General features: G+C 38.1%; 1 protein-coding gene across 1 annotated transcript; it reads left to right on the top strand.

Annotated features, from left to right (window-relative positions):
• Positions 1–7,141: 7,141 nt before the first annotated feature.
• On the top strand, positions 7,142–11,507 carry LOC103710116 (probable monogalactosyldiacylglycerol synthase 3, chloroplastic). The gene is made up of 8 exons (XM_008795731.4): positions 7,142–7,614; positions 8,417–8,589; positions 9,325–9,486; positions 9,611–9,752; positions 9,825–10,049; positions 10,148–10,210; positions 10,296–10,370; positions 10,920–11,507. Exons 1-8 carry the CDS (start codon positions 7,288–7,290, stop codon positions 11,178–11,180), a joined length of 1,428 nt encoding a protein of 475 aa, XP_008793953.2. The 5' UTR covers positions 7,142–7,287; the 3' UTR covers positions 11,181–11,507.
• Positions 11,508–12,591: the final 1,084 nt, after the last annotated feature.

Raw genomic sequence — 12,591 nt, 5'->3', positions numbered from 1 at the left:
ATTCTTGTTTAAATCTGCAATATATGCATGAAAACCCTCTGCTAATCATAATTACATAATGAAAAGTAAATAACAAAAAGATCGAAGCTTGAACTGGACAAACTGAAATCAGTTTGAAACTTTTTTTGAACTGCCTTGAATATACAAATGACTGGTTTCTAGTAGCAGGCAGATTTAAAAGTTAGAACACAGGATCTAAACTAGCAGTCATGCCAAGCACAATTCCAGTCCTCCTTTTACCTTGGACATTTTCAAGAACTCTAGGTCTAATAATATTTATATGACACACTGAAAGGCTAAATCTTTTAATCCTTCTATGTCAAACTAATGCAAGGTAGGTATGGTTGCAAAACAAGGAGTAAAAGTTAGAGGAGGAGGCATCTGGATCCATTCTTTTACTCTTAAATCTGGAAATTTTATTCAAAAATTTCATAGGAGGATAGAGACCGGGAAGGATTACGGTATTTGACTCGAATCCATGACCTTAACCTGAGGTTGACCACCGAGCATTAGCTCGGTCATCTTTTTAAGCACGGGCTATTAGAAGGGAGGGCCTTGCGGTTGGCCTGCCCCATACATTTGGAGAAATTATTAGGTGAATCAGAACTATGGTGATGGATCTAGAATAAAATTGTTCTAAATAAATTTATTTTATTCTATAATAAAATTATTAGATAAATTTATTTCACTCCAAATTCATGGTAGATTTTTAGTTTTTATTAAAGTTTCTCGCACTAGTTTTTTTTTTATTACTTTGTGACATCAGCTAGTCACATAGCTCTTGGACGAGCATAGTCAACGGTGTCGAGAGAAAGGAGATGATGAAGAGGAAGGATAGCTATATAACTGTTTTAAAAAAACTTTTTTTAAATGCTGAGGAGTAAAGGAAGCAACCTAATCTGCGGGCCTATTCATATTCCGGTATGCATGAATGGTCTGAAAGAAGCTATAATCTTTCACCAACCTTCAGACAACCGATGTTCATCCCCACACCTATGCGTAGGTGATGCCCTTCCTCTCATTTGTTTCATCATCGCTTCTATATCTTGTGCTGACGCCACTAAAATCTATGAACGCAATAGAGAAGTCCACGTCTAACTGCTGGTCAACTCCTACCAGTCTCTGTGCATCAAAATATCTCATCCACCTTTTAAGCACGAGTTATAGGGAGGGAGGGTCTTGCGGTTGGTTCAGTTTATGCACCCCAAGTAATTGCCAAGCAAATGCTTAACCACTCGTAAGAAATCAGATATCCTTTCTTTTGAGTTAATCTGAAGATAAAAGCCCTTGTCCTGAAAAGAAAATTGGGCATGTAACTGTTAAGGGAAGGAACTATAGGATATCTTAAATTCTTCCAAGGAAAGTATAAAAAGGATAGCTTGCTATTTGAATATAAATTTTAAGTCCTTGGCAGATAAGGCTAAAACTCCAGCAGCTACTCAAAACGTTGCCATTGGAAGTACTCTAGGCTTTTGGGTTTGTGGATGGTCATTTAAAAAAAACAAATATAGAGGTATTTAGTTGCCAAATATGGTTTGAACAGCATATAAGATTCATATGGCAGGGATGAAAGAAGGAAGTTTTTTCCTAATATATCTTTTTCTTTCCGTAATATCAACTATTGATCATGTCTTGGGTGAAGAAGTGGTTGAACAATCTAGCCAATTGACATCGTGAAAGAAGATGAATTATTTTTTTTGCACAAAAGATACAATTCTAATTCTGTATCGCAATTGTGAGGATCCATGCGAGCATGTGTTTAGTTTCGCATCGATTATTTGCTCGGTAGATTTTGGATACTTATATATGATCAAAAAATCCAAATAATACCTTCTGGCTAGTCATTTTAGGTGAGATCCTAGGTTGTTACAAATGTTATTAAAGCGAACCCGGCCCATAACCTGTTGAACTAGGAAATACTGTAACACAAATCTATTGGAGCTAACCACGGGCCGATCGTAGTGCTTGTGATTAGATTTATATAGATTTGAACTCTTAGTCTGACGTCAGTTTGACGAGAATGTCAGAGCTTAAACGAAGAGAGTATGTGAGGATCCGTGCGGGCTTGTGTTTAGTCATACATCGATTATTCGCTTGGTAGATTTTGGATACATATACAGAATTGAGAAATCTAAATAATACCTTCTGACTAGTCATTTTGGATAATATTCTAGGTTGTTACAACAATGCTTTCAACTTATCAATCAAAAAGTTTGGCACTCTAGTTGTTAGTGATGCAACTCTCTTTCTTAGATTGGTCCCTCCCGAAAGAACCAAACTAGAGTTTTTTTTTGGATTATATCAGCTGTCTTACGCATTCAATAGATACACCCACTCGCATGAGCCACCAACAAATCTCTAAAAGAATCTAGTAATACATATGAGTGTTTCTATAACCTCAAATTCATTATGATCAGCAACAAAAAAAAGTCATCTAGTCAATTTCTTTGTTTGCCTCTCTAAATATATGTTCGGTGCCATAAGATGAAATACTCAATTTTAATCTCCAAATATCCATCAATAATAAACGAATAGGCCTCGGAGGAAGTCCTCTACCATAATCTCGAATAAGCTTTAAGTCTATACGTCCCACTCCTAGCACACGCTCCTCCGAGCTGTTTGCCATAATCACAGCTCCTCCACTTGAGACCTGGTAAGAAGAAAACTAGGAGCGATCCGAACAAATATGAATATCAGCTCCAGTATCAATCCACCAATCAAGTGCTTGTAAAGTTATGTTAACTTCAGGAGTGAAGGAAATAGACCTGAAAGCTGTCACAGAGGAGCCAACGCCGAAAGTCATCATGTTGACTTGAGCACTGGTTGTGTGTGGACCCCTTCTTTTTGGATTGAAGAGGTGCAATCTTCTTATAGAAGCACTAGAGAGACAAATGGTTGGTCCGATAATACACATAACAAAAACGAACACCACTATCTTCTTTCTTCTTCTTCTACTCCTAGGATTGGATAGGTTTTCCATTTTGGTGGTTAGGGTTTCTAGGATGGTAGGGTTTCTTTTTCTAATGCTTATTTTTGAAGGGTAGGTTCTGATTTTTTCTAGGTGGGGCCTCTACATTATAAGCATCATTCTTGTGTCCAGTAGAGGTTTTTCCTAGGTGAGGCCTTGAACCTCTTTACTCCAGCATCATCAAGACCATATTTGCTATCTAGGGTGTCTTAGAGTTCTTTGGCACTCTTGGCTCTTTGAGTCCACCATCTTAAAGTTATTGAAGTCGGAGGCCTTGAACCTCTTTACTCCAGCATCATCAAGACTATATTTGCTATCTAGGGTGTCTTAGAGTTCTTTGGCACTCTTGGCTGTGTAATAAATATCATATAGCCTTTCAGAGAGGGCACCTAAGATTCTATGGATGCAATAATAGTCTATCTCATCAGGTGTCCTAGAGGGTGTGTTGGTGGAGGCAGAAGGTTCAATGTGGAAGAAGGATGAACTCCGGTTTGGATTTTGGCGAGTAGCATATCGTGAAGTAGTTGGGTTGGATCCGTTATCAACTTCAGTGGTGCTGTCACCTACGGCTGAGATCAACCCTAATGTGGCGAGCCAGAACCGCATTGGGTTCTGCCACCTCCTAAAGTTATGGCCATCAAAATTTTCAGGTTTGGCACTAAGGTAGGCACTAGTGTTTGAGGCCATAAGTTCAAGGTTATAGAGAAGGAACAGAAACCTAAATGAAGGCAAAAAGTCTATGTCAAAAGATTGCACTAAAATTTGTATTGTATTTTGAATATCTAGTTGATATATCTAAAAAGTAATAGCCAGATCAGCTCCAGATCGGTGATGGAGCACTAGGCTCATTTAAGTACCAGCCTTTTTTAGGCATGTATGCCTTTTTGACAAATTTTTCTTTGACACTATTAGTTAGTAGATATAATCACGAGAAATCAAATAAATTCAATTTTACAAAAGCCTAAGTGCAAATTTAAATTTGTTATTTTGGACTAATCAATTTTCAAATTTTTTGTTTGAATTTTTCGAATTAATAATAATTAATTTTTAATTTAGTACTAGCTAGACAATTATTGTAGTTGAAATCTAATATGTCAATTCAATGAATTATATATTAGAATTGATTTATTGCCTTGTTAGAATAATTGATTACTAATTTTGCACCAGCAAAGCAATTATTGTAATTGAGATCTAAAATATCAATACAATGAATTATAAGACTTATTATTTTATTAGAATAATTGATTACTAATTTTGTACTAGCAAATCAATTATTGTAATTGAGATCTAAATTGTCAATTCAATAAATTAAATATTGGAATGATTTATTACCTTATTAGAATAATTGATTGAGATCTAATAAGTCAATTCAATGAAAAAAATTATGTATTAACCAATTTTTGAATTTTTCGTTTGAATGGGATCTGGAAATTACTCCTTGAGGAGTCCAAATAGAGGTATGATAAACTTCTTGGAGGTTAAACAAATTATTACCTTTTTAGAATGATTTATCGAATTATATATTACTAACAAAAAAAATAAATAAAACACTTCTTTGGATTGTTAGCAATATATCACCTAAATAAGCAAATAAATCTATAATCACAATTAATAGATTTTCTTAAAAGAAATAATATATATTTTTTTCGGCATCAAAATAAATCTATTTTATCGCAAAAGAAATCTATTCTAGCACAAAATAAATCTATTCATTTAATATATTTAAATCATAAAGTTGCAAATTCTACATATCTACTCATATTAAATTTAAAACAAGAGTAAGAGAAAATAGCCTAGTTGAAGGCAGGTCGAAGCACGTAGATACTGTCCCAAAGAAGTATTTGCCCCCACGTACAGATCTTTCGGCAATCCTCCTTGGAGATACGACGATCCTATAACTTCTTCTTCAGTACGTCTCGGAAGAAGTCAAAACGAATCCGATCGGATTTGCAAATCCAGCGAAGAACGAAAAAAAAATAAAATAAAATATAAGAGAGCAAAAATAAAAATCAGAAGTGGCCAAGATGAGGAAGAAATTTTCTCCAGAATTTTTCAATATTTTTCTCTATTTTTTCGTGTCCCGAATAGGATGAAATTGAGGAGTATATATAGGGGTATTAGGCAAGGGCATTATGCAGCCACAGCAATACGTCCCAGCGGACATTTCGTTGAATTCAAACGCGCATGTAGCCAAGTCTTGGGCCGCGTGCGCATGTAATTTTTTTCAACAGACGTTTGCCTGATGAGGACATGAGGGCTTAAATGAAGAGAGTATGTGAGGACCCGTTCGGCTGTGTGTTTAGTCCCACATTGGTTATTCGTTGGGTAGATTTTAGGTACATATACAGAATTAAGAACCCCAAATAACATTTTGGATGATATTCTAGGTTGTTACAACAATACTTTCAACTTATAAATCAAAAAGTTGGGCACTCTAGTTGTAAGTGATGTAACCCTTTCTTTCTTAGATTGGTCCCTCTCGAAAGAACCAAATTAGACTTAGTTTTTTTTTTTTGGATTATATCAGCTGTCTTACATAGATACACCCACTCGCATGAGCCACCAACAAATCTCTAAAAGAACCTATAATACATATGAGTGTTTCTATAACTCAAATTCATTATGATCAGTAACAAAAGAAGTCATCTAGTTAATTGCTTTGTTTGCCTTTCTAAATATATGTTCGGCGCCATAAGTTGAAATACTCAATTTTAATCTCCAAATATTTATCAATAATGGATGAATAGGCCTAGGAGGAAGTCCCCTACCATAATCTGGGATATAACTAGAGCCGTTATTGGAATGCGCTCTGTTTCCATGCCGACATCGCCATCTCATTTTAACACACTAAAGTCTAAATGGGCATCACCTTGGTTTAAAGGCAAAACTGAGATCCACCGTTTTGACTGGTTGTTATTATACAATGAGCCATCTACTAAACCTCAACTAATTTAGGATTGAAACTTAGTTGAATTAAACTGATATGAGTCAAGTATTTATTAATTAAATTTTTTTTATTTTTAATCCTTGCTTTTAATAATTATTTTGGTCCTGCGTGGACGTTCGAATTATTTATGGATTACGAGTAAACAAAATTTAATCTTTAAAAGTGCCAGGCAGCCCCAGGATGGTATAAAATTCTTTTAAAAAAAAAGAGAGAACACTGGATTCCCCATAAGAGGTGATTTCTAGTGTTTTTTTTTTCTAATTTGATAAAATTTTTCTAATTGGGAAAAAAATTTTCTTGTTTAGGGATAGCTTATCGGATTGATCAAACAGACTCTTAATGTTCTATATATTTTTGACTTGTAGGTAAATGTATACATTATGTGGAGGATTGTCCACAATTACGAGTCTAATTATGTAAAGCGACATCATTCTTCTTTTGGGTACAAAAGGGAAGTCATCTTTGCTGTGGAAGGTACTAGCTCGCTATTAAAGTCTCTTGGTGGAGAAGTTAATGGTGGAAATCGAAAGAATGTGTTCATTAAACTTAAGTAAAGAATTTCCTGTACCGTTTCCTGCAAGGAGTTGCTGAGAACTTTGTGCAGGACATCCTGCCCTAAAATTCTGCTGACAAAATGTGTTTCCATGAGCCTAACAATGCATCCACCTTAAACTTTTCCTGGTGGAAGACATGTTTCATTTATTTGACCCTAATTCTTAAGTCCTATAGGATTAAGCTAATTGAGGTCACAGAATAACTTAACCTATAAGGTTAATTAGATGACAAATGCTATCTAAAAATATTTTAAAAATAAAAAAATTATATTCTACACGGCGTGCACTATATAGCATGCGTTTGCACCAATCATCTCATCTTCTTTGTGTGGGCTTCATTCGGGACGGAAACCTAAAAATATTTTAAATAAAAGCTATTCCTCGTCCTACTGGATCAAACGACACGTAGCCCAGGTACAACCTAACAAAACCGATGCTGAGGAACAGCAGAACGGATAGCTCCCGAGCGCCATCGCAGGCGAATCGCTTGGCGAGTAGATTTCATCAGGAGATGCGAATCAGACGGTTAACACTAAAAGTTAAAAACCGAGGCAAATTTCCGAAACTAATCCCGAATCTAACGACAGAGCACCGCTATTTAATTAAACTAAACACCTAATTAGCCCAGTAATGCCTTGGCCTCAGGCTTCGCCAGCTTGGCTTCCCTCTCTCCCAACCGTTGAGAAATAAAACGCTGTTCTTCTCCCCTCGCCTTCGCCTCTCCCTCCCTCCCTCTCTCTCTCTCGCTCTCTCACCCAATTCCTGAGAGATCGGCGCCCCCACTAGAATCCTCCTGCTCCGGCGACGGCGGCGGAACGATGGTGACGTCGGTGGCGTCGCCGAGGAGGTCGATAAGGGAGGCCGTGTTCCAGAGCGTGCTGGCCTACCACCAGCAGCAGGAGCAGCAGCAGGGGAGGCACAAGAGGAGCTTGACGTGGGGCGGACAGGCCAGCGCCGGCGGGCTTAACGATGACGACGAGCCCGGGTTCTGGGAGGAGGAGGAGGGGACCATGGAGCTCGTCCAGTTGGGGGCGGAGCGGACCAAGAACGTGCTGATTCTTATGAGCGATACAGGGGGTGGGCATCGCGCCTCCGCCGAGGCCATACGCGACGCCTTCCGCATCGAGTTCGGGGATGAATACAGGGTAGGAGATTCTTCGAACCCTTCTTCGACTATTCCCCTGTTTCTAGGTCTTTCTGCGTGGTCAATGGATTTCGAGTTTTTTTTTCCTATTACTTTTATAGAATTCTTGTTTCTTTTGGAGTCCTGAGGGTGCTAAAATTTTGTTCTTTTTCTTATGGGATTTCGATTCCACATCCAAAGATGAAATCTTGGAGTCCTGCGAGCGTTAAGTATTATGCCTTTTCTTCTTATTTCTCGAATTCACATGCGGAAGTGTTGTCTTTCTCTGATTTGGTGGATGGTTTACGAGGTTTCTTGTATATTTTGCTGGAAATCTGTTGGTTGGAGTCCTTGGATTGCTGAATTATTCTCTTTTTATTTTTGTAAAAAAAATTTAAGTGTTCTGTTATCCTAATTTCTGATTTTCTTGGGGGGATTAATGATTAGATCTTTGCTTTTCCTTTTATCCCCTCCTCTAACTCTTTGCTTGCTTGATTGATATTTCGCTTGGGCATTTATGTGATTATATTGTTCTTTTTCTCTTTCCGCTGGAATCTCTTTCTGTTTCAATAGATTTCTTGTTTTCTTGTGTCAAATTTGATTTCAGGTTCATAGTGCTTTTACTAGTGCTACACGTACAGCTGGTTTTGTTTCAAACTCGATCTTTAGAAAGAAAACTTAATCCTTATTTGAGAAAATTGTTTTTGTTTCTCTCCTAATTGATCTACCAGCTGTAATTTGTCAATTGCATGATTACTTGGGGCATGGTTTCGTTTAGTTTGTACGATCTTACTTAGATTTCACTTTCGTATGAAAAATTGCAGGTATTTGTGAAGGATTTGTTCAAAGAACATGCTGGTTGGCCACTGACCAATATGGAGCGGTCATACAAGTTCATGGTGAAGCATGTCCAGCTATGGAAGGTGGCCTTCCACAGTACCTCTCCTCGTTGGGTCCATTGCTTATATCTTGCTTCACTTGCTGCCTTCTATGCCAAGTATGGTTCTTTCACCTTTGTTCTCTTGTTTTCTTTTTACTCAAAATTCTTATGAAGAACACGGACAACAGCATTCTCTCCAAACGATTCTCAGTGTTTTAGGAGTGAATTATTTATGGTTACTCAATGGGAATATGAGATCTTGTTTTCGTTCTAAACCATGTGACTCACTCTTTAATCTAATTAATATTATTTAGGTTTCTTCTTCATGCTATTGCTGTCTCCGTGCATTGCAGGATGGCAAATGTTGACACCCTGGCTTGATCTTCCTTTCTATTTGCTGATAGTCATTGTACTTGTTCTCCATTTTTTGTTGAAAATTTTGTATTGTGCTGCAAAATATTTGAGGTCATTGTATTGCTAGCCATGGCGTTACGACAAACAGGACCCTTGAATTTGATTTGATGTGAATGCGGCAAGGGGTTTTCTCTTTCTTTCTTTCCTTTTTTTTTATTGCATGTGTCTGAGTAATTGGTGAAATAATGCGAAAAAGAGTGGTCCTGCAAACCATCTCGAGAAAACGAAGTAAGAAGAAAACAAAGAGGTGGAGGAAACTAAGAGATACATGCAACCCAAAACCTCTGTCCACAGCAGCAACCCTGACTTAAAAAGGGCTCATTGTTGTCCACAGCATTTTCATTTATTCACCACGCTTTATATTTTTGGAGAAATTTTCACAAGTTCAGCAGAGGAAATATCATTGTAGGTCTGACTTGCTAATATTTGTGGCTGAAGGAAGGTGGAGGCTGGTTTGAAGAAGTACAAGCCAGACATCATCATCAGTGTCCATCCCCTCATGCAGCACATTCCTCTGTGGGTGCTCAAGTGGCAGGGCCTTCAGAACCGAGTAGTTTTTGTTACCGTCATCACCGACCTTAACACTTGCCACCCCACATGGTTTGTTCAACTACTATGTGGAATTCTGGGTGCCATTACCATTTATGCATTAGTCATGTAGCATTTCAGAGCAAATGCTCTCCGTTGCAAACTTCAATTAATAGAAGAAACCAATTTTCTTCAGGTTCCACACTGGTGTCAACAGATGCTACTGCCCTTCAGAGGAAGTTTCCAAGAAGGCATTGCTGGATGGCCTAGAGCCTTCTCAAATTCGAGTGTTTGGTTTGCCAATCCGGCCATCCTTCTGTCGTGCAGTTCTAGTCAAGGTTTGCTATCCACAATCAAATTGGTAGTTCTGCTCTCGGAGTTCTCTGTGATCTGAGTTCTGTGTTAAACAGGAAGACTTGAGAAAGGAGCTTGAGATGGATCCTGAATTGCCTGCAGCGTTGCTGATGGGAGGAGGTGAGGGAATGGGTCCAGTCAAGAAGACTGCGAAGGCTCTTGGAGAATCTCTATTTGACAAGGAGCATGACAAACCAATTGGGCAGCTAGTTGTTATTTGTGGCCGTAACCAAACTTTGAGCTCCGCGCTACAGGCTTATCCATGGAAAATCCCTGTGAAGGTATTTAAATGCTTACAGACTGTAAAGCAGACATATATTGTGTGCTTTCAGAGCTCTGGTTAGAAGCATAACCATTCAGAGTTGATTTGTGGTTGCAGATAAGAGGATTTGAGACCCAGATGGAGAAATGGATGGGAGCTTGTGATTGCATTATAACAAAGGTATGCTGTTCTCATTATGATCTGAATCAACCTTCCTGCTATTCTTGCAGTGCTGATTCTTTGAGCATCTCTTTTGCTTTGTTAGGCGGGACCAGGTACTATTGCTGAAGCTCTGATTAGGGGACTTCCTATTATCCTCAATGACTTCATCCCTGGACAGGTTTGTGCTGAAATAAATACACACGAACTCTATACCATATTAAGCAATTAATAAGCATGGTCTTATCTGTAGGACCATTTTGCTATCATGGATTCATCAATGCCTAAGTTTTCTAGTCAAGATAAACTAAATATAGTCTTAAGCACTCTAAAACTTTAACCTACTGAATCCCTAATTAACCTCTATTCTCGCACTAAATAGGCAGTCGTGTAAGTGCAGCGAGACATTTCTTAAAATTTCACCCATGAAAGAACATGCTGTGTTTGTATATTTTTGTCACCTGTAATATCTATATGAAAATAATTTACATGTGATGTGCTACCCACACTTTCTGAGAGCTACGAGGGGCCATCTTAAAATTTCGGCTAGTAGATGATAGTATGTGTAAGGTGCATGCCATGTGTAGGACCAAATGAATACAGGATTCTTCATGTTGGTCATTTGGCTTCATTACATGCTGCACTGCCACTTTGAAACCATCCTCAGGCAGTCCTTTTGGTCAGAGGTTTTCTATGATGAGGATGACCTTAATCTTGTTTGGTGCTGCAGGAAGTTGGCAATGTACCCTATGTCGTTGACAATGGAGCTGGAGTGTTCTCCAAAAGCTCAAAGCAAACAGCCAGTCTAGTTGCTGGTTGGTTTGGCCCTGAATCAGAAGAGTTAAAGAGGATGTCACAGAATGCATTGAAACTGGCACAGCCTGATGCTGTTTTCGACATCGTCAAGGACATCAATGAGCTGGCTCAACAGCTCGGGCCCCTCTCTCGCATCTCTTATTCCCTGACTTCATCATTCTACCAACCAATGTAAGAGCCAATCCGTCAACAACTCCAACCTATGCTTTGGGAGTTCGAATATGCGCGATATGTGCAGCTAGAGCTGACATTTTTTGGTCTCGGCAATGGCCTCGTTTCCCCATTGAGAATCCTGTAAAAAAAGCAGCCAGGCGAGCGGGCTGGCGTTTTGGTTCGAGAAAGGACTTTGGGGGAGTAATACTTCTGTTGGTTTGTGTATCATTTGCATTTTTAAGACACTGTTGAGACTGTCAAAATTTTCTCAAAGATGTTCTTGTTGTGTGTGAACTATTGGTTGATTATTTAAGTTTCATTTTATGATATGTCTGCAAAATTTTTGTCCAGAGAACAGAGTTATCATTTGCCTAAAAGCTATGGTAATTAATTATAATGCAGGTACTGGGCAAAGATAGTTGAAGCTTGAAGATAAGTACTACAATGTGAAAGGAAAAATATAAAAGCATGGTGGATAAGATCACTTGCAGAATAAAATAGGCTAGTGTTGCAATCAATGGATATGCCTGTGCTGAAAGGTATTTGAGACGTATTGACTGCTTATGATCGAATCTTTTGCAAATAGGATTACATGATGTAGCAGGCAAATTAAGACCAACAAACTAAGCAAGCCTACTCTTCCAAGGCATCAACGTATGGTACCATCACTGACTTTTGACAGAAGGGGAAGATAATGGAAAGCTTCCTAATCTTGCTCAATTATTGTACTGGTCATATAGATAACAGTGTAGAGGTAATCTCACTATTGCTCATGCCCATGCTCTATGCGTCCGTTTTTAAGAAATTAAGTGTACATGAACTGGAACATTACCTGATCGGTCACACACCTCTCTCTCTCTCTCTCTCTCTCTCTCTCTCTTTTTCTATAGCTCATACACTTTTAATATAGATATATCCAAAAAAAGTTAAAAAAACACACATTTTCTCCTCAGAGGAGGTTCTCAGTTCAGAGTCTTGTGCGGTGCATCGCCTAAAGACCAAGCTTTATAAAGTGCAAGCTTGAGTTGAGATCATACTGTCATTTAAGATTTGCTAACAGTCTCAATATCTTTATTAACAGGAGAAGCACACACCAGCTTAAGTGGGAGGTATGCCTACAATATTTTCTGAATTTTTGAAAAAAATATTGAATGACTATCAACTACGAGCCTCTACGAGGGACTCGTCATATTATTCTTCATAAACAAACTAATACAGGACCATCTAATTGTTCACTATTTATTTACAAATTTTATGATTTGCTCATGGATGATTCATAGAATATTCCACGACGAATTTTATGAATTACGAATCAATATGTTCATTTTTGGGTATTTTCTACCGTTCTTGTTTTCTCAATGTTGATATTTCGAATTAGTGTTTCGACAATATTGCATTATTTATTTTGTAAATAATTTTTATATCTTTTCCAT

This window comes from Phoenix dactylifera, unplaced genomic scaffold (assembly GCF_009389715.1).
Source record: "Phoenix dactylifera cultivar Barhee BC4 unplaced genomic scaffold, palm_55x_up_171113_PBpolish2nd_filt_p 000046F, whole genome shotgun sequence".
NCBI classification, from domain to species: Eukaryota; Viridiplantae; Streptophyta; class Magnoliopsida; order Arecales; family Arecaceae; genus Phoenix; species Phoenix dactylifera.
The sequence above is the reverse complement of the archived record's forward strand: the minus strand, read 5'-3'. Positions and strand labels throughout refer to the sequence as shown.